Raw genomic sequence first — 25329 nt, 5'->3', positions numbered from 1 at the left:
AGCAGAAGGCTTGGCTCCGCTCCAGGCTACAAAGTTTCAATTGTAGAAGATAAATAAACCCCAGATACCAGGGCCTCCACTTGGGTCACCAGGGGGCGTGGCCAGCCTGCAAACCACCACAGGCCCTTCGCCCAGGCCACCCCACGCCCCAGGGGAACCCCCACCCTGATCCGAGACACCCTTCAGGGCAAACCAGCTGGCCCCCACCCATGCACCAGGCCTCTATCCTATCTAATAAAAGAGTAATATGCAGATTGACCATCACTCCAACACACAAGATGGCTGCCCCCATGTGGTCAAAGATCCTGCCCCCATGTGGACACAAGATGGCCACCACAAGATGGCCAGCAGGGGAGGGCAGTTGGGAGGGACCAGGTCTCCAAGGGAGGGCAGTTGTGGACGATCAGGCCAGCAGGGGAGGGCAGTTAGGGGTGACCAAGCTGGCAGAGGAGGGAAGTTGGGGTGACCAGGCCTGCAGGGAAAAGCAGTTGGGAGGGACCCAGGCCTGCCAGGGAGAGCAGTTGGGGGGGGACCAAGCCCGCAGGGGAGGGCAGTTGGGTGGGACCCAGGCCTGCCAGGGAGAGCAGTTGGGGGGGACCAGGCCTCCAGGGGAGGGCATTTAGGGGTGGCCTGCAGGGGAGGGCAGTTGGGGGGGACCCAGCCTGCAGGGGAGGGCAGTTGGGGGGGACCCAGGCCTGCCAGGGAGAGCAGTTGGGGGGGACCAGGCCTCCAGGGGAGGGCATTTAGGGGTGGCCTGCAGGGGAGGGCAATTAGGGGCAAACAGGCTGGCAGGGGATCAGTTAGGCATCAATCAGGCTGGCAGGGGAGTGGTTAGGGCAGGGGTGGGCAAACTTTTTGACTCGAGGGCCACAATGGGTTCTTAAACTGGACCGGAGGGCCGGAACAAAAGCATGGATGGAGTGTTTGTGTGAACTAATATAAATTCAAAGTAAAGGAGTGGAGGGGAGAGCAAGAGAACCCTCCGCTCTTTCGGCTCCGCGGGCCGGATAGAACAGCCGAATGGGCCGGATAGAACAGCCGAACAGGCCGGATCCGGCCCTGCGGGCCGTAGTTTGCCCACGGCTGGGTTAGGGGGTGATCAGGCTGGCAGGCAGAAGCAGTTAGGGGCAATCAGGAAGGCAGGCAGGTGAACAGTTGGGAGCCAGCAGTCCTGGATTGTGAGAGGGATGTCCGACAGCCCTCGAGGGGTCCCAGATTGGACAGGGTGCAGACTGGGCTGAGGGACACCCCTCCCCCAGTGCACGAATTTCGTGCACCGGGCCTCTAGTAGAAAAATAATAGGAAATGGCACAAAACGCACCAAATATTGATCAAATTCTGCAGCCCTTGGAATGATGCCTTGAAAAAAAGCAACAAAATCTGTATTTGAATTATACTCCTAGTTAACACTCACCAAGCCCATGTTCTGCCATTGTTATTTGCATGTAATTTTTGGGTCTAAATAGCCCCTCAAATCCATGATTGAGTTGGGTATTTAGGAGCTTGAACTATATATACTTGATATATTTGTATATTTTACATATTGCATATTTTATAAATTATATGCATATTTAAGAGTTTGATAGTCCATCTTTTTCTCTGAGGGTGGTGGGAATATGAAATATCATAGTCTTTTTCTCCATTATGCTTGTTACATTATCAACTTTGTGGCTTATTTGGAGCAATTTTTTTTTTTTTTACCTCATTGTGGTTTTATTAAGTCCTCTTTGGAACAGAAGCCATCAGAAACTGGAAACTAGTTTTCACACTGACATACACAACATATAATTAAGAAGAGCTGTCTGTTATTGCAAAAAATTGCATACAATGCACTCCAAATATAAATTATCTTACTTCATTAAAATTATCATTTTATAAGTATAGATAATCAAGGGTTGATTGTATTTACATCATCTATATTTATTGACTACGAAGTCCTGTAGAAAATATGCTAATTTCCCTTTAACATGCAATAGGAGACTTCCTTGCATCTGAGAGTTATCTGGTGAAATTGTTTCAGTATCTGCCACTCTGGCCTCCGGGGACTTCTCCACTCTTCCGGAATTGTTCCCCAAATTGGTCTACGTAGTTTAGGATGTGATCCTGGGATCGGCACCATTTCTCTCTGAGGTCTGTGCGAACAAAATGCTATAATCTGTCCTTATTCCTGAGAAAGGTAGGTGTCCCTGAGAAGAGAGACTTCCTCCCCGGGCTCAGCCTCTCCACGTGAATAACGGAGCCGGTTTTCTTTTGTTGTCATTAATCCTCACCTGAGGATATGTTTCCTTTGATTTCTTAGGGAGCGTGGAAGGGAGGGGGAGAGACAGAGAGAGAGAAACAGGGATGTGAGAGAGACACATTGATGGGCTGCCTCCCATACTCGCCCCGAAGGGATTGGGCCTGCGACCGAGGTACATGCCTGTGACCAGAATCGAATGTGCGCCCCTGCAGTCTGCGGCCGATGCTCTGAGCCAGGGGTCCTCAAACTTTTTAAACAGGGGGCCAGTTCACTGTCCCTCAGACCGTTGGAGGGCCGGACTATAGTTTAAAAAAAAACTATGAACCAATTCCTATGCGCACTGTGGGCCCAGGACTAGTCGGCTGCTAAGCAGGACAGGCAGCGGCACCCGGCGGGCCGGATAAATGTCCTCGGCGGGCCGGATAAATGTCCTCGGCGGGCCACATGTGGCCCGCGGGCCGTAGTTTGAGGACACCTGCCTATCCGTTGAGCCAGAGCAGCTTGGGCAGGAGCTGGCCATCTTGACTGGGGTGGCCCCTCCAGCCAGGGGCTTGTGGGGCACGCCTCCCCGATGTGCCCAAAGGTGTCCATATACAAACCATGGCCCTAGAGCTTTGTGGACTGAGCTGCTCGGCAGTCCCTTCCAAGGTGTTAGAACTTTCTCGAAGTTGCTAACGGAAAGACTGTTTCCTGGGTGCTGCTGTCAGAGATCTTAGAACAGCAAAATGAGGATTCCAAGCACGTTCGTTGCTCTAGTTTTATTGCTTCTTTCCCTTTTCATGGTAACATTGACACCACCCCCAGTGGCCACCTGTCTGCCCCTCACTGTAGACCACTACTACGTGAAGCGCTTGGCGGGCGTTTCTACCTAAATTAATGTGACTTTGGTATCCCTGAAGTCTTAGGTTCCTCACAGCATCCCGGAGTCTTGAATACGACCTTTAGCAAGTCCCTCCCTGGGCACTGCCGTATCTCCTGTGTGTGTCCTAACGCTCACTGCTATTTCTTCTCACAGGGATCACCACAGCACCACTGAGCACAGACAGCAAGAAAGAAGGAGCAAGGAGAAGAAAAAGCAAGGCACCATGATTTATTTTTAAAAAATAAATAGCTCGGCTGGCATGGCTCAGTAGTTGAGCGTGGACCTATGAACCAGGAGGTCTCGGTTCGATTCCGGGTCAGGGCACATGCCCAGGTTTCAGGCTTGATCCCCAGTAGGGGGCATGCAAGAGACAGCCCATCAATGATTTGTTCTCATCGTTGATGTTTCTCTCTCTCTCTCTCTCTCTCTCTCTCTCTCTCTCTCTCTCTCTCTCTCTCTCCCTTCCTCTCTGAAATCAATAAAAACAAACAAAGAAAGGAAGTTAGGAAGGAAGGAAGTTAGGAAGTTAGGAAGGAAGTTAGGAAGGAAGGAAGGAAGTTAGGAAGTTGGGAAGGAAGGAAGGAAGGAAGTTAGGAAGGAAGGAAGGAAATTAGGAAGGAAGGAAGGGAGGAAGGAAGGAAGTTAGGAAGGAAGGAAGGAAGGAAGGAAGTTAGGAAGGAAGGGAGGACGGAAGGAAGAAAGGGAGGAAGGAAGGAAGAAGGAAGGAAGGAAGGAAGTTAGGAAGTTGGGAAGGAAGGAAGGAAGGAAGTTGGGAAGGAAGGAAGGAAGGAAGGAAGGAAGGAAGTTAGGAAGGAAGGAAGGAAGGGAGGAAGGAAGGGAGGAGGGAAGGAAGTTAGGAAGGAAGGAAGGAAGTTGGGAAGGAAGGAAGGAAGGAAGGAAGGAAGGAAGTTAGGAAGGAAGGGAGGAAGTTAGGAAGGAAGGGAGGAAGGAGGGAAGTTAGGAAGGAAGGAAGGGAGGAAGGAGGGAAGTTAGGAAGGAAGGAGGGAAGTTAGGAAGTTGGGAAGGAAGGAAGGAAGGAAGGAAGAAAGGAAGAAAGGGAGGAAGGAAGGAAGGGAGGAAGGAAGTTAGGAAGGGAGGAAGGAAGTTAGGAAGGAAGGAAGGAAGTTAGGAAGTTGGGAAGGAAGGAAGAAAGGGAGGAAGGAAGGAAGGGAGGAAGGAAGGAAGGAAGGGAGGAAGGAGACTGCATCACTCACCACCAGCTCCGCCCCATCAGTGCTGTTGGAGAAGAGCCTGTAGAGGCTGACAATGCCATTGGGCTTCCCAGGGGCGCTGATGTTGACCACAGCTTGGGTAGAAGACACAGCGTGGAACCTGGGGGCCCTGAGACCTTCTGGGGGGGCAGGTCCAGTTTTACACCGAGTCCAGCTACTGGGGGCTTTCCCTGCTGCATTCACTGCCCAGACCTTCAAAGAGAAATCATAAGACCCGTCAAAAGCAAGATACCCTCAGGCGGACAAAACTCAGTGGCGACCCAAAGCGACCGACCACCACAGAACGGGATACGCTTGGATCTTGCAACTCTGAGACCAAAAGGAGATTGGGTCCTTCCTCTTTATTGGCCTTTGCCCCTGAGGACACAGAGGGGCTTGCTGGGGCGCCCGATTTCAGACTGCAGCGGCTGATCTGAGCTCGCTGGGAAACTGCTCGTCTCCGGCGGGAGGCGGCAGGATTTTTGTCAGCTTCTGCAAACCGGACGGCTCTGCAGACTCCTTAAAACTCAGCAATTCTTAAACACTGTCCCCACCAAATCTGCATGAAAATTAGATTTTCCTTTCATCAAGGAGGGAATCAACATATGGAAGGATATATAATCTTATTTATCAAGAACTATTTGTATAATTAAGCACGAATATCCTAAAAGGTTGCCTTGGGTCATCATTTGCATGAGTAAGTAATTTGTAGAATGTCAGGTACAATAGACAGAGTAGATGGATGTGTGAGTGTATAGGGTTAAATTAGGCCCAATAACAGCCAACTACACAGTGATCAATCAGAATGATAGATCTAAATGACAATACGAGAAGACTGTCTGCGTGTTTAGGAGTACCAGTATTCCTTAGTAAGCTTTCATCTTGTGCCGTCTAACTTCAGGAATTTTTTTTCTCATTTGCTGTCTTTTTTCCATTTATCTATCTATCTATCTATCTATCTATCTATCTATCTATCTACCAATCATCTATCTACCTACCTTCCTACCTATCCACCACCCACCCCCCTACTCATCCATCCATCCATCCATCCATCCACCCACCAATCCATCCAAAACTTGCCCTGAGCTCTTAAAGACACATCTGGAAACCTGGTTTGATTCTACAGTGCACATTTTCTAGGTGTGCTGTGTCAAAAACCCCCAAACACAACCAGGCAGAACTTTCAAAATCTGAGACATTTAGAAAAAAACCTCTAGGAGAGTGCTTTGCATTGAGAATTTAGTTTTGTTTTTGTTTGTTTTGCTTTGGCATCAATGATATCGTCAAGAGAATAAACGCTGGAGAGATTTTTAGTAGTTAGGCCAACTCCCATGAGTGTCTCCCTCCATTTTTTAGGAGTGGATTCCTTTGAGAAAGTGAAACTCCCAGTGTGGGAATGCTCTTGGATGGCTGTCACATGCAATTCTGCAGCCCCTCGCTGCCGGGATGGCCACAAGCCCCCTATTTCAAAGAGATGACTAACCTACTTCCATAGCGGAACTTGCTCTTTTCAGAGTTCTGATACAGTCTCTCATCATTTGCATGATAATTGCTTACATTTTATACACTCTACAATTTACAAAGCACTTTGACATACGCTAGCAGACTTAGCCCTCCCAACAGAACTTTGTAGGGTGGCTGGATAACGTACCATTAGCCCATTTTACAGGTGAGGAAATTGAGGCTCTCTTGTTCAAAGTGACAGAAGTTATAAGAGCCGAAACTAGAATTCTGCTCTCTGAGAAACACTTTTATCGCTCTTTCCAATATACTGTGCTTTTGATTCTGTATGTCATCCTTACGCGTAAGTGAATTATGTGGAGTCAAGAAAGTTAAATAACTGGGCCATAGACAAACATCTGTGATTCTGGATTAAAATCTCTTAATTAGCAAGGATGGAGAGCTGTGCCCAGGTTGTATTAGAGGATGGAGGTTGGTTCTGAAAAGGCACAGGGAAGTACCGAGAAGGAAACCAAACATGGGAGAGCTAGGCCTCCTGGAAACCCAAGTCCAGGTCAAAACACCACTATAGCACCCCGCTGGTGTGGCTCAGTGGTTGAGCTTCGACCTATGAACCAGGAGGTCACAGTTCGATTCTTGGTCCCATGCTGGGGTTGTGGGCTCCATCCCCAGTGGGGGGCGTGCAGGAAGCAGCCCACCAATGATTCTCTCTCCTCATTGATGTTTCTATCTCTCTCTCCCTCTCCCGTCCTCTCTGAAATCAATAATAATAAATTTTAAAAATACAATAAAAACCACTGTAGCTGCTTTTACAATCCTTTCTGAATGGGCCAAGGTCAGTCTGAGAGGGGAAGTTAGTGAGGAGGTCAGAGGTTAGTCTGAGAGGGGAAGTTAGTGAGGAGGTCAGAGGTCAGTCTGAGAGGGGAAGTTAGTGAGGAGGTCAGAGTTCAGGACTGATGAGAAAGTCCCTGATTGCTCAGTCTGCTCCAGACCAACCCCTTTTACTGCAAATACCTTTCTGTGGGTGGGGGAGGGTATTTTTTATTACACAAGCAGTGACAAAACTTCTAAATAAAGGCAAAATAAGGAGCATATATTGACACCAACCTCTTTGCTAAGAACAGGGTTTTGGCTGCTGATCTAAGGGCATACAGAACTTAAGTGGGCGTCACCATGGATGGGGAAAACATGAGGAAAACAGAGTAGGTGTAATAAAATAAAACGTCAGCAAGTTGTCCATTGATTACGGGCACCAATAAGAGAGAGCCAAAGTGCAGGTCTGACAGGAAGTAAGCATGGCTCCTAGCAAGTGCTTAGCAGGGTTCTGGCCCAGGCTTCTGCTCATTTATTTTGTTTTCCTTTTTGATGGAGATTTAGGGTCACAGAAACCAGGAGGGCTTTGTGATCCTGGTGCTGGCAGACAGGACTAACCCTCATGGCTTCCTGAACTCTTACTGGGTGGGTCCTCCCTCCAAATGGGATTTAACCCACGGTATTTTTAAGATACTTGGAGTCTCAACATTACCGTTTTGCTGCATTTCTTCAGAAACAGTCTCTCCTAAAAACGAGGCAAGAGAAAACTCCCCACCCCTAACTGGGAATGGATGAAGGAACTAGTGCCTTTGTCTTTCACGAGAGACCTTCCTAATATAGGGCTCTTTTTTCTCTCTAGTCTTTCTTCTCAGTATTCAATCAATTTGAGATCAAAATAGCATTCATATAAATCAACACGCTTATGCAAAGCAGGAAGAGCTATTCACATGAGCCACTCTGAAAATGAAAGCAGTCAGAGGAGGGGAAAGCGGGCTGAGATGATGAGCATTACGGATTCCAGGAGACTCTAACCACAAGGCAGTTTCTGTTCCACCAAACACCCAGAAGGGAAGGAAAGGAGAAACGGACGGCGGCGATGTTGCCTCTGCCTCGCTCTGTTGAGGTGAAAGTCCTTCACCCAAAAGTTGCCATGGATTTTGGTCTCTTTCCAGCTAAACAAGAGATGAAGGAAGTGGAGTGTAGTTCAAGGTTCAGGATAAAAATGAGAACAGATTATGCTTATGAGAAACAATGGAGATTATGCTTAGGAGAAACAATGACCTCAAGATTTGGGTCCATCTTTATGGGGGAAAAAAGCAGAGATCTTGCGTGGGAAATTTTGAGCAATATGTCGGGATCTATGAACTTCAATGAACTAATACAAAAATCAAGAAATAAAATATCTTATGACCATAGAATTATCTACTTTATTTCTCTCTCTCTCATTCTATTCATTCTCTTATTCTATATTCAATGTATGTATGTATGTATGTACCTACCAACCTACCTACCTATCTACCTACCTACCTATTCACCATTTACCTAACTGACAAGCCATTCCTTTTGATTTGTATCCCAAGATTCCCTCCCATGATCACTGGGAACATAAACACACTGTGTGTGGGCTGCTCATAGGAAAAAAAGGGACATTGTCGGGGAGGGAGGGTGAAATAGGTTTACAAATTCCACGGCCAAGAGAAACACGTAAGGATGCTGCTCAGCGTTGATTAATTCAGTGTCCTTATACCTGCAGTATCCTGCCGAACATATTTATTCTTTTATAATAAAAAAAATCATTGAAGTTTGCACTGAAACAACTTCCTAATTTGGGTGCAGCAAACACTTGTATGCGTGAAGGTGTGTAGACACACAAGCACGCGTTACAGCCGTCAGGTAGGACGTCCCCGTGAGGGGCCGTAAAAGTGAGGTCAGCGCTGGCCAAGGCAGGTGCTTTCTTCTCTTCTCTAGGGTTTCAGCTGTAAACACGGAAAGGGGGACGACGTCAGATGTCACAGGAAACCCAGGGCCACCTTTCGAACAAACAGAAAAGAACTGAAATAACCGAACCACAAATTCTGTAACTGACTAGTCAACTATTAGACTCATTTCTGTTCATATTTCTATTTTTGATCTAAATTTTGAAACATCTAACTAGCGGTGATTACCATCTTTATGCTATTGTCCATTAAAATTTTTTTTTATTGACTCTTCCCTCCCCTAAGGACCAATTAATTGCATTTTGCCTTAAAATTTTTAATTACTTAACGTGTCAGCATCTGCTCTCTACACTTCCTGGATCCAGCGAAGGTCTCTTGGATACACAATTTGCTATCATTTTTCATAAAAAATGGAACATAGGAATAACCAAATTCAATCAGCGATCGATCTGTCACAGAAAAGCCCTCTCATCTGTTGACTCCTGACGTAGTGACAGCAGCTGCCTTGCCCTCTGAGCAATTTGCGATTTTGCTGCTTATTGTGAGTTGAATTATAAGTTACTCTCAGAGGCTTGAGCTAGAGAGAAATGTCTGAGGTTTTTGAAACTTTGGAATACTCCCTAACATGCTTCCTTCTGCAATATGACAATTTTTGATAAAATAAAATGCATTTGGACACCACCAAGGACATAGGAATATCAAGAAGCAGTAGGAGGCAACGTCATTGTTTAGAAAAACTGGAGCAGGGAAATAAATTTTCCTGACAATTCACATCCAAAATACATAAAAATCCTACATGAACAGCCATGCCCATAATTAATAACTCGAGTAAATAGGCTGCATGTTAACAGGCAAACTATTAAATTATTTGTTTCCTGGGGGCATGTAACGAGACTGTTATCACATTCCCAGGAGGGACACAAATAGATATTAAAAAGGTCTTTCCAATACCTGTATTGGCGAAGGCCAACAGCTAATTCAATAGATTCGATCAAAATCCCCATTTCTTTCACTGCTCCTGATTTATGACTTGGGCTGCGGTTAGTCATCACTCACTGCAGTTTGCTCTCCAGCGCTCATAAATTATGCCTCATAAATAAGAAGATCCAATCAACGGAATCATATCAATTCATCTGCAACCTTGGAGTACATCTTCCCAGGGCACTCGTGCCCGTGCCTTTTGAAAGGGGAGCTGGTCTTGGCTTTTGAATATGTTCGAGGGGCAAAATGCCAAACAGGGCTTTGGCACAATTGTGGTCAGAGGGACTCATGGCTAACAGGAAGGCAGGAAGTCTGAAACGACATGACTGCAAGATTGTTTTATTTCATAAGCAGTCCTGCGGGTGGGCTACAGTCGAGGGGTAACTTGCTGAAAAGCTCTATGTAGCTACCTATTTAACTGGCTACCTACCTCACAGGACTATGCTCAGATTTACACGCAATACATTTTCTATACATTTATGAAGAATTGGGTGGTAAATAAGTACACTTATAAACATTTTATGAAGACTCTTAAAAGCCCCAGAGTTGTATGCAAATGCAATTTGGAGCTACTGTGGAGTGAATTTAAGCGAACAGTCTTTGGAACCTGGATCTCAAGGTTCAAATCCGAGCTCTTCTGCTCACCCACTGTCTCCTTCGGCGTGTTAACTCACCTCTTGAGTCTTCTGATTTCTAAGGTGCACTATTGGTAATAACCCTATCTCAAATGGTTGTCATGAGTACATACATGTAAAAGTCTAACAGAGTTCACAGCACATAGCAAGCACTAGACAGGTAAAACTGGTTATTATATATTACTAGAGGCCTGTTGCAGGAAGATTCCTGCAATAGGGCTTCCTGTGGTATCTGCTTCCCTCCCTTCTTCCCTGCCCTGCCTGCTTCCCTCCCTTCTCTGCAGCCCCGCCTGCTTCCCTCCCTAATCCCCAATCCCACCTGCTTCCCTCCCTTCTCTGCCGGCCCACTTGCTTGCTTCTCTGCAGCTTCGCTCCCTTCTGCAACGCTTGGCTTCCTTCTACACTGTCTTCAGTCTTCGCTCTACTCCTGGATATGCAAATTAACCGCCATCTTGGTTGGGTTAATTTGCATACTTGCTCCTGATTGGCTGGTGGGCGTGGCTGGTGGGTGTAGCGAGAGTGATGGTTAATTTGCATATTACTCTTTTATTAGATAGGATTTGTTGGTAGAGTGTTGGAAGAGAGAGTGGGACTAAATAGCAATTCTGTGACTCTGGCTGCTATGAATCAACAACAGCAAACCCCTCACATCATTCTGGGTTCAGCCTGCTTCTCTCTGTGTACCTTCCTCGGGGGGCTCCTTCATTCTAGAACTTCAAGGATTAGGATAAACGGAAGCCTGGCTTTTCAGAAATTTTGTTTCTACATCAAAATTTGCTGACTGGATGGCATTCTCTACTTTGCCTTACTCATTAAAACTTTTCCAAACATCCAAAAGTATGAGCAGAAGCAAACCTTGGAGCAATTCAATGGCTCTTCAAAGAAAAAAAAAATATTTTCAGTTTCCATTACAGATATGGGCATCAAGGAGAGAACCGTGTAGCTTCCCAGACACTGACAGGCATCTTGGTAATGATCAGACCCATCGACAGATAGATAAATCAATTTACAAGAAAGAGCCTCAGCCATTTCTTAAAGATCTCAATTGAAGGCATCAGATTTACAAAAATGCATGAACACTTTTGTTTCCACCTGTAGATATGATTGCTTCATACAGACCTAGACATTCACTGTGAACTGAATGGAAATGTACCTTTAGCCCCAGTAATTACCAGCAAGTGCAACTCTCCTTACGGCAACAGAAGGAGCGCAGGCAATCGGGGCTTAGGAGCAGAGCCCTAGGGCAGTGGTCGGCAAACTCGTTAGCCCACAGAGCCAAATGCCAACAGTACAACAACTGACATTTCTTTGGAGAGCCAGATTTTTTAAACTTAAACTTCTTCTAACGCCACTTCTTCAAAATAGACTCGCCCAGGCCGTGGTATTTTGTGGAAGAGCCACACTCAAGGGGCCAAAGAGCCGCATGTGGCTCGTGAGCCGCAGTTTGCCGACCACGGCCCTAAGAGACGCGAGGCGAGGCAGGAGAAGAGCGAAGAGGCGCTCACACGTGTGAACCAGGGAGCTCACACGCACTAAGAAGAAATGACCTCCTGTTGGAATGACGGGCGTGATGGCAAAACAATGCCGTGGTCCCTGGCCCAGGGGCAGATTTCAGATTTCTACTCATGGAAACGTCCGGCCTTCAGTCCAGGGAGCACGGAGGCTCTGAACCCTCAGGACAAACACGCTGCCTCGTGTCAGACAACATCAGTAAATCGTTTACACCCGCAGCCGTGCGAGTTGGGGGCAGGCGCAGCGTCGTTCTTGCGGGAGAAGCTAACCGGACAAAAGCCTCCATGCTGGCCGGAGATACGTTCCTGAGGTTGACGCCTCATTACACGCGTGTCCAAAGCCAAACAAAGACCAGGCTCAGTAAGTTGTCCCTAAATGGGACACAGAGAGCGCGCTGGAGGGGGACGGGGCGGGGGGGTTGGGGGGGGACAGCCTCGGAGAACAAGCTGCTGCTTTGAAGCAAGTTGCTCATCACAGAAATGCAGCAACAGCCCATGAGGACGGAGGGGTCGCCGGCAGGGCAGGTGCGCACTCACTGTCTTCCTGAGAAGAGCAGCGGCCGGGAGAGGGCCTGGCCTGCCTCGCTGAGGGGCAGGAACAGTGGGATCCCCGTCCCCTTCGACCCTCCCCTCCATCCTCTCCTGCACAGGGCGCCCTTTGGGGGCGGGTGGGTCTGTGGGAAATTGGCCGTCCTGGGTGGGCTCCCACAGCACCTCCCGCAGGGCAGAGTCACAGGAGAGCGAATCACCGGGTTCCCCCCCACCCCCCACCCCCGCCAGGCTGACCTGTCGCTTCTCAGCTCCCCACCGCCCTCCCCCAGGTACGAGGCACCTGGAGCCTTTGGAGATCCCTAGTGTCCAAGCGGGCCAGTTTCAGGAAAACTAATGAAGTCACCGACAGCCTGATGCAACGGAAGGGGGTCCCGGCAGGTCCCCAGGAGCCGGTGGGGAGAGTGAGACTATGATGCAGGGTTACTGAGCGCCCGCCCCGCAGGTAAGAACCGCAGCTGCTTAGGGAGTGACTCACACCCAGGCCCCCTCTGCAGCCAGGATATTATTAACCTGCCTGAGCCCCATGTTTCTCTAAGCGGCTTTTCAAAATGTAAGCACTTTTCAAAGGCAGGTGCCAATGTGTGCCTACGACCTGTATTTTAATTTATTTAAAAATATATATTGATTGATTGATTTCAGAGAGGAAGGTAGAGAGAGGGAGAAACATCAATGATGAGAGAGAATCACGGATTGGCTGCCTCCCACACACCGCCTATTGGGGACGTGTGAGTGGTTGATAATACACGTTTCTTACCTGGTACTCATACTCCGTGAAAGGCAGGAGTACGGAATCCATAAAAGAGCTGGCGCTTCCGTTATAGGTGAGAACTGGGTTCGGCGACCCAGGCTGAGTGGCTACCTGTCTCTTGTACAACTCAAAGTATAAAACTTGTCCATTTGGCCAAAGCGGTCCTGCCCACCAGAGAGATACGGTGGGATGGAACGCCCCGGGAGCCATCTGCACCTCCAGGTGTGGGGGCGGCTGCATCGCAGGGGCCATCTCAGGGGTCAGTACGGATGCCCAGTCACTGGACGCGCATCCCAGCAGGGTGCAGGCTTGAATTCGTGCTTCATACCTTCAGGACACAAGGCACAAATTACCCGTTATTGGCAAAATAGAGTTTTGGAGTTTTTTTGGGGGAGAATCTTTATTAAACTAAGAGTTGCCCAGGAGTTGTGGCTCAGTGGTTGAGTGTCGACCTGGGAACCGAGAGGTTACGGGTTTGATTCCTGGTCAGGACACGTGCCTGGGTTGCAGACTCAATTCCGAGTAGGGCACGTGCAGGAGGCATCTGATCAATGATTCTCTTTCATCATTGATGCTTCTCTCTCTCCCTTCCTCTCTAAAAAAAAAATCAGTAAAAATAAAATAAAAAATACCAAGAGTTTTCGGATAAAAAGGCCAGTACGTTTATATTTCTTCTTATTGATAGCTGATGGTTCTAAAAAGTAACAAAGTTGACTGGCTGCTGTGGCTCAGTTGGTTGAGCATCTTCCCGGGCACCAAAGGGTCATCAGCTCAATCCCCAGTAGGGGGCGTGCAGGAGGCAGACTATGTTTCTCATCAACGTTTCTATCTCTCACTCCCTCTCCCTTCCTCTCTCTCTAAAATAAAAAAAAGTAACAAAGTCACATTTCCACAGAAATTCTAGAATAGCTGAAATCCTCCTGGCTTTCCAAAACAAAGAAGCTCACCTGTCTGGAAAGGGTGGGCGCATCCTTCCCTAAACAGGAGTGCGTGGGATAAACGCTCACGATTCTCGCCAGCACGCAAACCCTTTCCAACTGCAGAATTCCTGCGCCCAGCGGTGGAGAAGGCAGCTTGGGGGACATGAGCCAGCTTCCAGCAGCCTTGGGCTCCCCTAACTCTGCAGCGGGGGCTCACAGACTCCCCAGGAGAGCCCCAGGCCCTGAAGGAGCACCGTGGAGGGAAAGCCTGCATGGTCATAAACCCCCACACCTGATACCTGACATTTTACAACAGGCTCCCTTGCAGCACGCGGAGACCTTCCGGGCCAAAGGTAACCCAGCCACACAACAGATTATCCATCACGGAGACACCTTATCACCATCCAGTTAAACTCAACCAATCAATTACGGTTTGTCTGGTCGCTGGACTCCTGCTGCTTGCAAAGGTCTCTTTACATACAGGACCGCCCCCTTCCAACAAAAGGGGCCTCTGTGTGCAGTAGGTGCCTATGGCTGCAAATGCGAGCTTTGGGCTCGGTTCCCACACCCACAGATTTCATGGCACCCCTAACTTTCCCTCCAGCATCTTTCCTTCTCCCTCATTCCCTTTGGTTACGCAGATGGGGCCGGGGATGTCACACATGTTGGGCTCACACCACAGACAGGGCGGGAGCTTGCTCACAGGCCCAGAGGGAGCGACCCACCTGCGGAACGGCTGCAGCTGGTGGACGGCGAGCGCCCGAGCGCCAAACGAGGGGTGACTTGCGTTGACGTGTACGATCTTGGTTTCTCCTCCCAGCAGCCCTCGGACAACGAGGGTGTAGTTGACGACCTGGCCGTTAGTCCTCACGGGAGGGTCCCAGGCCACTGCGATCTCCTGGGGACCCCGGGCCTGTAATTTCGGGGGCCCCATCCCTGAAGGCGCCGAGGGGCTGGTCCGGTCTTTGACGAGCGGACTCACCGCGCCGCCCTGGCTGTTGGTGGCCGTCACCGTGTAGCCGTACTCCACCCCGGGGGTGACAGTGAAGTCGTGGTAGCGCGTTTCCGGGCCGGTGTACACGATGGTCCCGTCCCTCCGAAGTTCGTAACTTCGGACCTGGCCGTTGGGGTGTCTGGGGGGCGTCCAGCTGATTTCTATGGATTCCGAGCCCGTGACTTGCAGTTCTGGAGGGTCCATGTCCTGGGGCGGGGCCTCCATGGTCCGGGCCCAGGCGGGCGCGCTAGCTGTGCAGCCGCCGCGTGTGCAGGCGACGAGGCAGAAGCTGTACCGCGTGTGAGGCTGCAGGTGGGCGAGCAGCAGGGACAGCCCCCGCCCAGCCGGGTGCTCCTGCCCCTCACTTCTGAGCAAGTACTTGGTGATCTCGCCATTCTGCGCTGATGGCGGCGACCAGGACGCGTGGATCTGCGTGGCACCGATGGCCCGGAGGCCTGGGGGGCGCACCCCCGCGGGAGCAGCCTCGGGGGTGGTGGTGTGGGCGGGCTCGCTGGAGCGGCAGCCCCCGCTGGTGCAGGCGGTGACCGCGTAGCTGTAGGTGCGGAAGGGGAGCAGCTCTGCATCCGTGTAATGGAAGGTCATGGCGTCGAAGCGGAAAGGACGGGGCGCCCCGCTCCTGTGGAGCCGGTAGGACTGGATGGCGCCGTTAGGCTGTTCTGGAGGGAGCCAGGCGATGAGCAGTGTTGGGGGACCCCTAGACACAACGGTGATCTCAGGCGGAGAGAGCCCTTCCGGGGGCGCCGGCCGGGTCCTCACCGCGGTCCACGGGCTGCAGGCGTGGCCCGCCGAATTCCACGCGTGGACTTTGTACTCACACGGCGTCCACGGCGGCAGGCCGGTGTCGTTGCACACAAACACACCCCTGTCCGCCTTGTAGTCCGGGCAGACCGTTTCCTCCTCCGTCCGATTCCCCCACGCGCTCCCCTCGAAGCACCTGCGGATCACTTCGTAGCGGGCTATCCTCCCGTTGGGGTGGACGGGCTCGGACCAGGTGAGCTCCACGCGGGTGGGGCCCACGGACCGGACCGCGGGAGGCGCCTGGGAGCGGGGAGGGGCCTCGTCCGTGCGCACAGACTGGGGCGCGGACAGGGCGCAGCCGGCCCGGGTGCAGGCCTGCAGGCTCAGCGTGTACACAGTGGACGGGTGCAGGCGGCGGAAGAGAAACTGGCGACTCAGGCCGGCGTACTCCATGCTGCCGTCGCTGAAGACGTTGTAGGTCTGCAGCGAGAAGAGAGGCAAAGGGAGGAGGGGGAGGTGGCACTGGATGTCTTGGAGTGGCCACCTGGTCCCTTTAACCTTTCCCCGCTGCTAGTCCTCGTCGTGATGACCCTCACCCCGAAAGAATGGTCCCACACTAACTTTGGGCATATGATGTAAAGTCCGTAGGAAGAGAAGCAATGTTTTTCTTTGCTTTTTTTTTTTTTATATATATATTTTATTGATTTTTACAGAGAGGAAGGGAGAGGGATAGAGAGCTAGAAAGATCGATGAGAGAGAAACATCGATCAGTTGCCTCCTGCACACCTCCTACTGGGGATGTGCCCGCAACCAAGGTACATGCCCTTGACCGGAATCGAACCTGGGACCTTTCAGTCCGCAGGCTGACGCTCTATCCACTGAGCCAAACCGGTTTTGGCTCTTTGCTTTTTTTAAAGGTTAGATATTAGATAAGCGTACATCTACAAGCTAAGGACTGCTGAACATGATTCTTTGACTTAAAAGAGTGCTTGTGGGGTTTCCTCCTAGTTGTATTTTTTAAAAAGTAGGGAATAGCCCAGCCGGCATGGCTCAGTGGTTGAGCGCCAACCTAGGAACCAGGAGGTCACGGTTCAATTCCCAGTCAGGGCACATGCCTGGGGTGCTGGCTCCATCCCCAATAGGGGCGTGCAGGGGGCAGCTGATCAAGGATTCTCTCTCATCATGGATGTTTCTCTCTCTCTCTCTCTCCCTCTCCCTTTCCCTTCCTCTCTGAAATCAATAATATATATATATATATATATATATATATATATATATATATATATATATATATATATTTTTTTTTTTTTAAAAGGAGGGAATAGCATTCAAATTCCCTCTTTCAAGTGTACTAAGTGCCCTGGCCTCACCCTGAGTAGGTTAAGTAGGTCCCAGCCACATTGTCCATCTCCCATGACATTTCCTGGGAAATGGAATTACAGGGCTTCAGCATTCGTGCCGGGGCGCCAGGGCTGTGTGCGTGTGATTGCGTGTGCAGGCACACACACGTATACACACATACATAAATACAGATACCACCTTGGATGACGAGAAGCTGGGAACAGCCACTGAACCCTCTCACAGGCCAGGCAAGAGCTGCCTGTCCGTGGGAGAGAAGACTTCTGTTTTGGTTCTGGGGGAACCCCTCTGCACACTCCTCATACAAGCACAGAGCAAGTTTTCATCCCACAGTACCCACTGCTCTTTGTGGAAATGGGAAGCAGCTTAGCCTGAAGGCTGGTTCCATCTTCGGGGTGTTACCTTAATCACGCCGTTGGCCCGCAAGGGCTCCGACCACCGCAGCAGCAAGGCCCGGCCGCCCTCCCTCTGCTCCACCGTGAAGTTGCTCAGCCCACTCGGGGAAGATTCCGGGGTCCGGATCACGGTCCAGGGGCTGGCCACCTCTCCTGCCTCGTTGGCGGCCACGACACCAATGTGATACGTTGTGAAGGGCTCTAACCCAAACAGGTGCGCCTGATGGCTTGTTCCCTGTAGGAAAACGGACAGGCTGGTTTGCTCTTACGAACGACCAAGGACAGCTGGGAGGTCTTTCAATGAGACACATTGGTGATGGCGGCACAAATATCACAGCAGAGGTTTGAATTATTAAGAAAACAATGGGATGTTTTTTTTCTTATTTTTTTTTTTTTAGTATATTTTTATTGATACTAGAGAGAGGGAAATGGAGAGGGAGAGAGAGACAGAAACATCGATGAGAGAGAAAAAACACTGATCGGCTGCCTCCTGCTCGGCCCCTTCTGGGGATTGAGCCCACAACCCCGGGCATGTGCTCTGACCGGGAATCCAACCTGTGACCTCTTGGTTCCTGGGTTGGTGCTTAACCACTGAGCCATACCAGCCAGGTTTTTATCTTGTTCTTGATACCCTGGTTGTGTGATTTCAGACACATTCGAAGTGTGGGTGAGAGAGGATCCTTGCCTTTTCAGAGCTTGCAACCCATGGGATGTGATACAGAATCTAAAGAAAAAATTCTGTGATGCCTTAGAGATCACCAGCTCACAATGCAATGTGTGGAGACTTAACCTGAACCACCTAATCCTCTCTCACCAACTCCCCTGCTGCTTGTTTATACCTAAGACTGCCCACCTCCCCATTCCTTCTCTCATCCTTTTGGTGGGTATTTATATCTTACAACAAAGCAACCCAAGAAGACAACAAGCCAACTGGACTATTAAATGCACAGACCCGTACAGAAGTCTACCATTAATGCAAATGTGAAAATATTGGCATTTGTTAACAATGGCATAACCGAAACTATGAAATGGACCCCAAGTAACTGTAAGCTAGGCTTTGAGAATTTGGACTTTGTTGATTTAAAATAAAATGAAAGAATGCAAGAAGGAGTTTTTGTGTGTTCTGTTTCTGCTTGGAGAGCAATATTTAACATATTTTGCATAACTTAACTGGAGCTTAGAATCTTAATGTTTTGAAAGAGCCCAGAATGCTTTTTCTGCATCTGGGCTGGATAGATATGTGTGTTTACAGATAGGAATTATGTCTACAAGTGGACCAGTAATGTGTGTACACACATACACACACGCGCACACACACAAATATATACTTCCTGTCCTGTAACACATCCATTGGATGTGAGTACCCCGAGGAAGCTCTGACTGGCTTAATAGGATGTTTATACTTCGTGGTGTGAGGTCACCTTGGTCTACTGGATGTTTAAATGCGACAATTGTCCTCTTGGTGGGTATGGCAAGGGGGCGGTGAGCTGGAGAAGAGGAAGCTATTTCTGAGATCAGGTACCAGAAGGCATCAGACAAAGTTATGTGTATGGGAATTCTCTCTCACGGGGAGGCATCCAAATATCATTATGATTAAAATCTAAAACAAGGTGGCGCAATCAAATGGAATCATCTTTCCAAAAATACACACTGGTAGACAAAACCACAATATACCATTGAAATAATCTTTGACACCATGTCCTCACATTCTTGGTTACAAGTTCCAACTGTGCTAATGTTTCTTCACAAGCAGAGAGAATATAATTTCCTTTCCTTATTAAAAACTAGTTAAGTCAATTTTCCTATTTCCATAAGTGCCATTATGATATTTACATGCTAACCTCCTGAAATCTTTTAATATTTAAACATTTGCTAAGCGACCAGACTCTGAAACAAATTTTCCAGAAATACTAATTTCTCTTTTTTAAAATATTAAAAGTTCGGCCCATAAATATTTAAAACTGATTTCTCCACAACATCAGATTGGTCTTTTAGATAAATATCGCGCAGGGCTGCAATGGCCATAATGAATATTAAATCTGAGGATGCTACAAGTCCTGGTTACAAAACACTCTTTTCTGATAAACGATTTCTTTTTTGGTGGAAATAGGGCAAACACGGGCAAGATTAATAATGCAGAAAAGGAAACTTCTTTGTTCAGAATATCCAGGACTCGGGGCCAGAAGAAGCATTAGCTCCAAAGCAAATAGTAATCACCTCACAGATTACCTATAATACAGGTAGCCTGTCGGGGGACGTTCAGAGAGAGCTTTTGTCATCAGAAGCATGAAAAGCGTGTGGGTTATTTAGCAAAAAAACCCCAAACCATATGTATATGGTCAATAGCAGCACCTGCTCAATTACATGTTATTTCTGAGCCGAGAGTCCCATCCGGCCCCTAGATGGCAATACTCGCAAACACTTCTGGTAGCACGAGTACTTGGTGATCATCAACACCCAGCGTCAGCCACACACCAGGCAACCACGGCAGGAACAGCACAACTGGTTTCCTTACACACTCCTTTAACGCGCATGGTGTACCCTCAGATCCTCGAGAGCAGGAGTATTCGGCATGCCCTGCCCTCCAAACCTGCCTCGTCCGAGGTAGAAATTATGCCTGCAGACCTCAAGTTGAAGTTCGTGCCCGCCTGGTGCAGACACATGGCGAGATTTGCTCCTACAAAAGGTGGTCACAACGGCTGTTCTGCTTAATTTGGTCACTTCTTTAAAAAAATAAAGGAAAAACGACCACACTTTGGAAATGGAAAGGAGAATTTTGCTATCATAAATTTAGACTGAGGACAAGTTCCCATATGAAGTTAATGTGTTATTTCTGAAGAGCAATACACACACACACACATACACACACACACACCCCTTGAATAAATCTCAAAAATAGCCTTGCTTTCTGTCAATGTTTAGCAAAGGCCAGATGAAAATAAAAAGTTTAAAATAGCAAAACCACCCTTACCAGTTTATTGTCATAAATTTCCCATTTTAGGAAGTAATTTATGTTGTTTTCTCCTTGAGAAGATTTCTAACATCTAAGTTCCCCATCTGAGATCCCTGCTGGAAAGTCTGGGCACAGTTCACTCTGTGGATGGGGCTGTGTTTTGTTTGTTCAGTTATGTGTCATGTTTCTTACATTCGAGAAACTTGCCTGAGCACTGCCAATCTTTTTTTTTTTTTTTTTTTAAATGGTATAGCCACATTGAAAGACAATTTGACAATTTGGCACTTCTTTTTTTTTTTTAATATATTTTATTAATTTTTTACAGAGAGGAAGAGAGAGGAGAGGGATAGAGAGCTAGAAACATCGATCAGCTGCCTCCTGCACACCCCCCACTGGGGATGTGCCCGCAACCAAGGTACGTGCCCTTGACCGGAATCGAACCTGGGACCTTTCAGTCCGCAGGCCGACGCTCTATCCACTGAGCCAAACCGGTTTCGGCAGCACTGCCAATCTTTAATGTTTTGGATTTAATTCCTTCCTTGGGAAACGCAGCAGTCTGTACCACTGACCTGCCGAAGTCATCATTAAAATCATTTGACTGCTTTTCTCTCTTCTTTATGTATTTACTTTGTTGTTAATCCTCACCTGAGGATATTTTTCCCTTTGATTTTTAGAGAGTGGAAGCGAGGGAGGAGGAGGAGAGGAGGAGAGAGAGACAAGGATCAATTGCCTCCTGCACATGCCCTGACCTGGGCCAGATCAGGCCTGCAACCCAGGTCCATGCCTTTGACTGGGAATCTAAACCCAGACCTTTCGGTCCTCAGGCCGACGTTCTAACCACTGAGCAAGACTGGCCAGGGCTTTTCTCTCTTCTGTTCCGGCCGTTCTTTCTTCCCACATAGAGACTGTCCTGATTTAATATGCGTTCTTCTTTGGCATCATTTTGCTCGCTCTTCTCCCTCACGCTTCCATCCTACTGATGGATGCTTTCGGTAGATACAGATCTCTTTCATCCGTCCTTCCTTCCTCCTTACCGCCGTCTGTCTCTCCCTCCCCCACCTCCATGTTATCCCTGACCGGGGGGCTTCCCTTTCCTCTTTTCCTCTCTATGTCCACATTACACAATATTCATATTTTTTATTCTAGACGTGTATTACCTCATTCTGTTAGGCAGCAGATGAAAAGAATGACTCAACCAAGGAACGTAGAAATAATCCTTTCTCCACAACCTAATATTTCCAATGAGATGCAGCCCCCTTTTTCCCCTTTTCAACTCATATGCGTAAGGGTCAGGATCTGGAGACAAATGGGATCATCCTTTCCTAAGACACACAGACAGGACGCCCTGGACCACGCTGCCAGGCGCGGCTCTGCTGGCAATCAGAACCACATCTGAACCTCTCCACTGGGCGCCTTCCGCAGGCTGACAATTTTACGCCTCCTCCTCTGATTATTTTTGACGACTTGAAGTGCCCCCAAGGTGTCCACGGGGTCAATAGGTTTATGTAGGTTGAAAATGATCAAAAATTACCATTGATCCGTAGCTGTCAATAAAAGGCTGCGTGGGGAGACTTCCTGCACAAATGTTTAAACTGCATAAAGCAACTTAACTTAGTCATCTCTGAGGCTATCGACCTGATGAGCCAGCAGTTTGCAGCGCGCTCCCTCTGGTCTTTGTGGTGCATGTTCGCCGAGCCCGCTTACCGTGGCCCCCGGCGTCTTTCCACCTGCTCCTCTCCCACCCCGAGCCCAAACAGTGATGCACGGGCTCCGATGTGCCATCCGCAGAGTATCCCGTGTGCTTGCTGCCCATGTGAAGGGTTCACCTTCCTGGTCACCAGCAACTTCACTGATCGTCAGCTTGATGGGGTTTCTTCTGTCTTTGGCCCTTTTCATTTTAAAATGACAGACTATTGGCTCTTAAATCCTTCCCCTCCTTAATCACAGTGAATGCCAATGTCCTCGTTTTTGCACAAGGAGATACTTGAAAGGAATCTCAAGTTAAACGTATTAATTTCTGTTCACTTTAGTGGAACCGCTTGGTTTTATCCTAAGTCATAGTTTACCTTGTCATTATAAAATGGAAGAATGGTTGTGGACGGGTTTCCGGTTTACATGAAAAACCAAGCATGAGAAGTAGGGAGAGATCTCATTTACCAATACCCACACATCATGCCCGGGCAGAGTATGTCTAATGCCCTGGATGACTTATATACATCTTCCTCCTGACAAATCCACAGAAAATACTTCTATGATTCCTGAACGCAAGATAATCCGAGGCCTGGGTGTTATAGGGTATCTGTCTTTCTAGTCATAAAGTTAATGCTTGAGTTCTCCAAGGGTTGGTCAACATTTGTGTATCATTTTTTCTTAGTTTGTAAAAATGAAATTCGTCTTGATAGGGAAGTGATCTCCTTATTACTCAAAGCCAAATATCAACCTTGAACTCTTACCTATGGTTACCTATGTATGAGACCTCCAAGTCTGCAAAATGTTAACAGAACCAGGAGGCATGCATTGATGTCACATGCACACTGATTTTACCATGGTCATCTCTGCCCACATACCTCCTGGCTGGTGGGACAAAGACACATTTTTTGATGGCACACACACATGCAGAGTTGTTCCAGAATCAAAGAACAGCTCACAAGAAAGACAGAAAAAAATACCCTTTAGGTTCATGGTTTATGGTCATAGGTGCATAAACACTGTGTTCATGCTAGGTGGCATTGCTGGGTGGCAGGGCGGCTGACAAGATGGTCAGTGAAACACGCAGGATCGTTGGTCAACAGCTGCACTGAATAGCTTAAACAGGTTTGAGCATCTGGCTTGTGCAACATTCTGGAACGTTGCTGTGATAGATATAGGATGGGTACCAGGCTCCTGACTTTTAGGACTTTATAATCTACAGTCACAAATGCCAGCCTATGAATACAGATACACACAATCTGCAGCGTGGTAAGTGCTATAACCAACGGAGCTGGGAAATAAGGAGGGGCTACTTCTTATGGGGAAGGGAGAGGCAGGCGACAACTTCATTGGGAGGTGGCATCTGATTGGGAAGATGTAGCGTTTGAGTGGATAAAAATATGTGAGGGATTGGAAGGAAGAAGAGAAGAAAGAGCGGGGAGCTGAATGGAGCTGACGTGTGTGGGCGCAGAGGAAGAGTGGGGGTCAAGGCTGGAAAGAGATGGGACAGGGCTGCGCATTTTACCCTCCAGTTTCTGGACTACATTTGTTAAAAAGCAGTAACGTTAGGCGATAATTTTAAGAATTATGTATAAAGAGCTCTACAATGCAATTTGAAGGAATAATGGAAGAACTTCACAATTTTGCCCTATGGTGGTATAGGTCTTGGCCAGTGACTGGTAAAACAAAAAATCTGCCAACAATTCATTCATTCATTCATTCGTTTGTTATTCAGCCAATAAGTATAGACTGCCATATATAGAAGGTAGAAGAGTCTATACTTAGATTTAAAACATTTTTGCTGAATGTTTGCTCGATTTCAAAATTAGTAATTACTCTTTAGACACAAGTGTTTGTCTTTTGAAACCAGTCGAGGTGGGGATTATGACAACTAAACTGAATTTAAGCCAATTACACGTCCTCCATCCTGACCCGCTATCACAATCTCATGTACCTGGACCATGTTTTTTCCTGGTCATGGGACATGTGTGCGTGGAGTCATCAAGGCCCTTGCCATAGTCCCTCCTGCCCACCCAACAGCTACCAGGCAGCTGGGAAAGGTCAGGGATACCATTGGAGAAACAGAATGAAGATAATTCAAAAGGCACACACGGTAAGAAAGCATTCCCAGCTCAGGGTTCTAACTCCTGTTTCGGGGCTTCACTGAAAACATTTCAAGAAAACATAAAAGCACACCCTCCCTTTGAGTAATGACAGTTGACTAGTCAGAGGCCAGTTCTCCTAACATTTGTAAATTTCCAACTTCAGATGTCCGGTATGGAGTATTCACATGTGAGTTCTGTGTGCACTTTACCCCCACAAACACCTGCATTCATAAAAGAAGAATGGTATGTGAAAAGGGGAGTTATTTTTTTCTTTCATTGGATAACATTAGTGATTATATGATGGGGGAGGGTCAATGCAAAAAGAAGATAATTCACAGGCATTTTCTTTATAGACTAATGGGCTGTATCAATTTAATCTATAAAGCAAAAGCTCGAGTCCTTGTAAAATGAATGATGATGCCTCCGCTACAGTAAAAACACTGGGTTAAAAAATAAAAAAAAGGATGGCTTCAAAATAACCCATTTTTCAACGGAGAAGAAAAAAAATAAGTTTGTGATAATTAAATGGGAAAGTGGCGACCAGTCACACTGAATACGAACAAGCGGGACTTCCACGCCAGTAAAATGAAGCATGCACAAACCCTGAGGCCCGGCAGGCCCTCTCTGGCCATGTATTTAATGCCAGCACTTGGGAAGCTGCACTGAACTCCATTTAACGGATCTCACTCCGCTCTCAGTCTTCTAGTTACGCAGTCCTTGGTTAAACATCTTTACCGAGGGCCCTGGGCTGGCTGTTTCTTCTCCCTTTAACTCACTCTTTAAATTTTTAAAAAATTTGTCTTTATTGTTGAAAGTATTACATATGTCCCTTTGTGGTTTTGTGGTTGTTTTCCCACTGATCCCCTCCACCCTGCCCTCGTCCCTCCCGAGCCTTCACCATACTATTATCTGTGTCCATGGGCTATGCATATATGCATATAAATTCCCCTGTTAATCTCTCCCCCACCCCCCACCCCCCCACACACACACCTCTCCCTCACCCTGTCTTCTCTTTGAGGTTCCACAGTCTGTTCCATGCGTCTATGGCTTTGGATCTAGTTTGTTCATCAGTTTATTTTGTTCCCTAGAGTCCACCTATGAGTGAGACCATGTGATACTTAGCTTTCTCTGACTGGCTTACTGGTCCCTGTGACTCACGTTAGCCACAAGTCTGCAAAGGTAACTTGAGCTCATCTCCTCACTGA

At 48.0% G+C, this 25329-nt stretch overlaps 1 protein-coding gene across 1 annotated transcript in view; it reads right to left on the bottom strand.

The window, feature by feature from the left end:
• Nucleotides 1–25329, bottom strand: part of USH2A (usherin) — a gene marked incomplete at its 5' end in the record, with an annotated part of 419390 nt that overhangs the window by 27199 nt on the left and 366862 nt on the right. Inside the window, 4 exons of the mRNA XM_080650916.1 lie at nucleotides 4316–4525; nucleotides 12957–13278; nucleotides 14596–16103; nucleotides 17385–17612. Of these exons, the coding sequence (XP_080507042.1) occupies nucleotides 4316–4525; nucleotides 12957–13278; nucleotides 14596–16103; nucleotides 17385–17612 (2268 nt within the window). The remainder of the gene's footprint in view (nucleotides 1–4315; nucleotides 4526–12956; nucleotides 13279–14595; nucleotides 16104–17384; nucleotides 17613–25329) is intronic.

The sequence above is a fragment of the Plecotus auritus genome (genome assembly GCF_963455305.1).
Source record: "Plecotus auritus genome assembly, chromosome: 14".
NCBI lineage: Eukaryota > Metazoa > Chordata > Mammalia > Chiroptera > Vespertilionidae > Plecotus > Plecotus auritus.
Note: the sequence above shows the minus strand (reverse complement) of the source record. Positions and strands in the feature narration are given on the sequence as shown.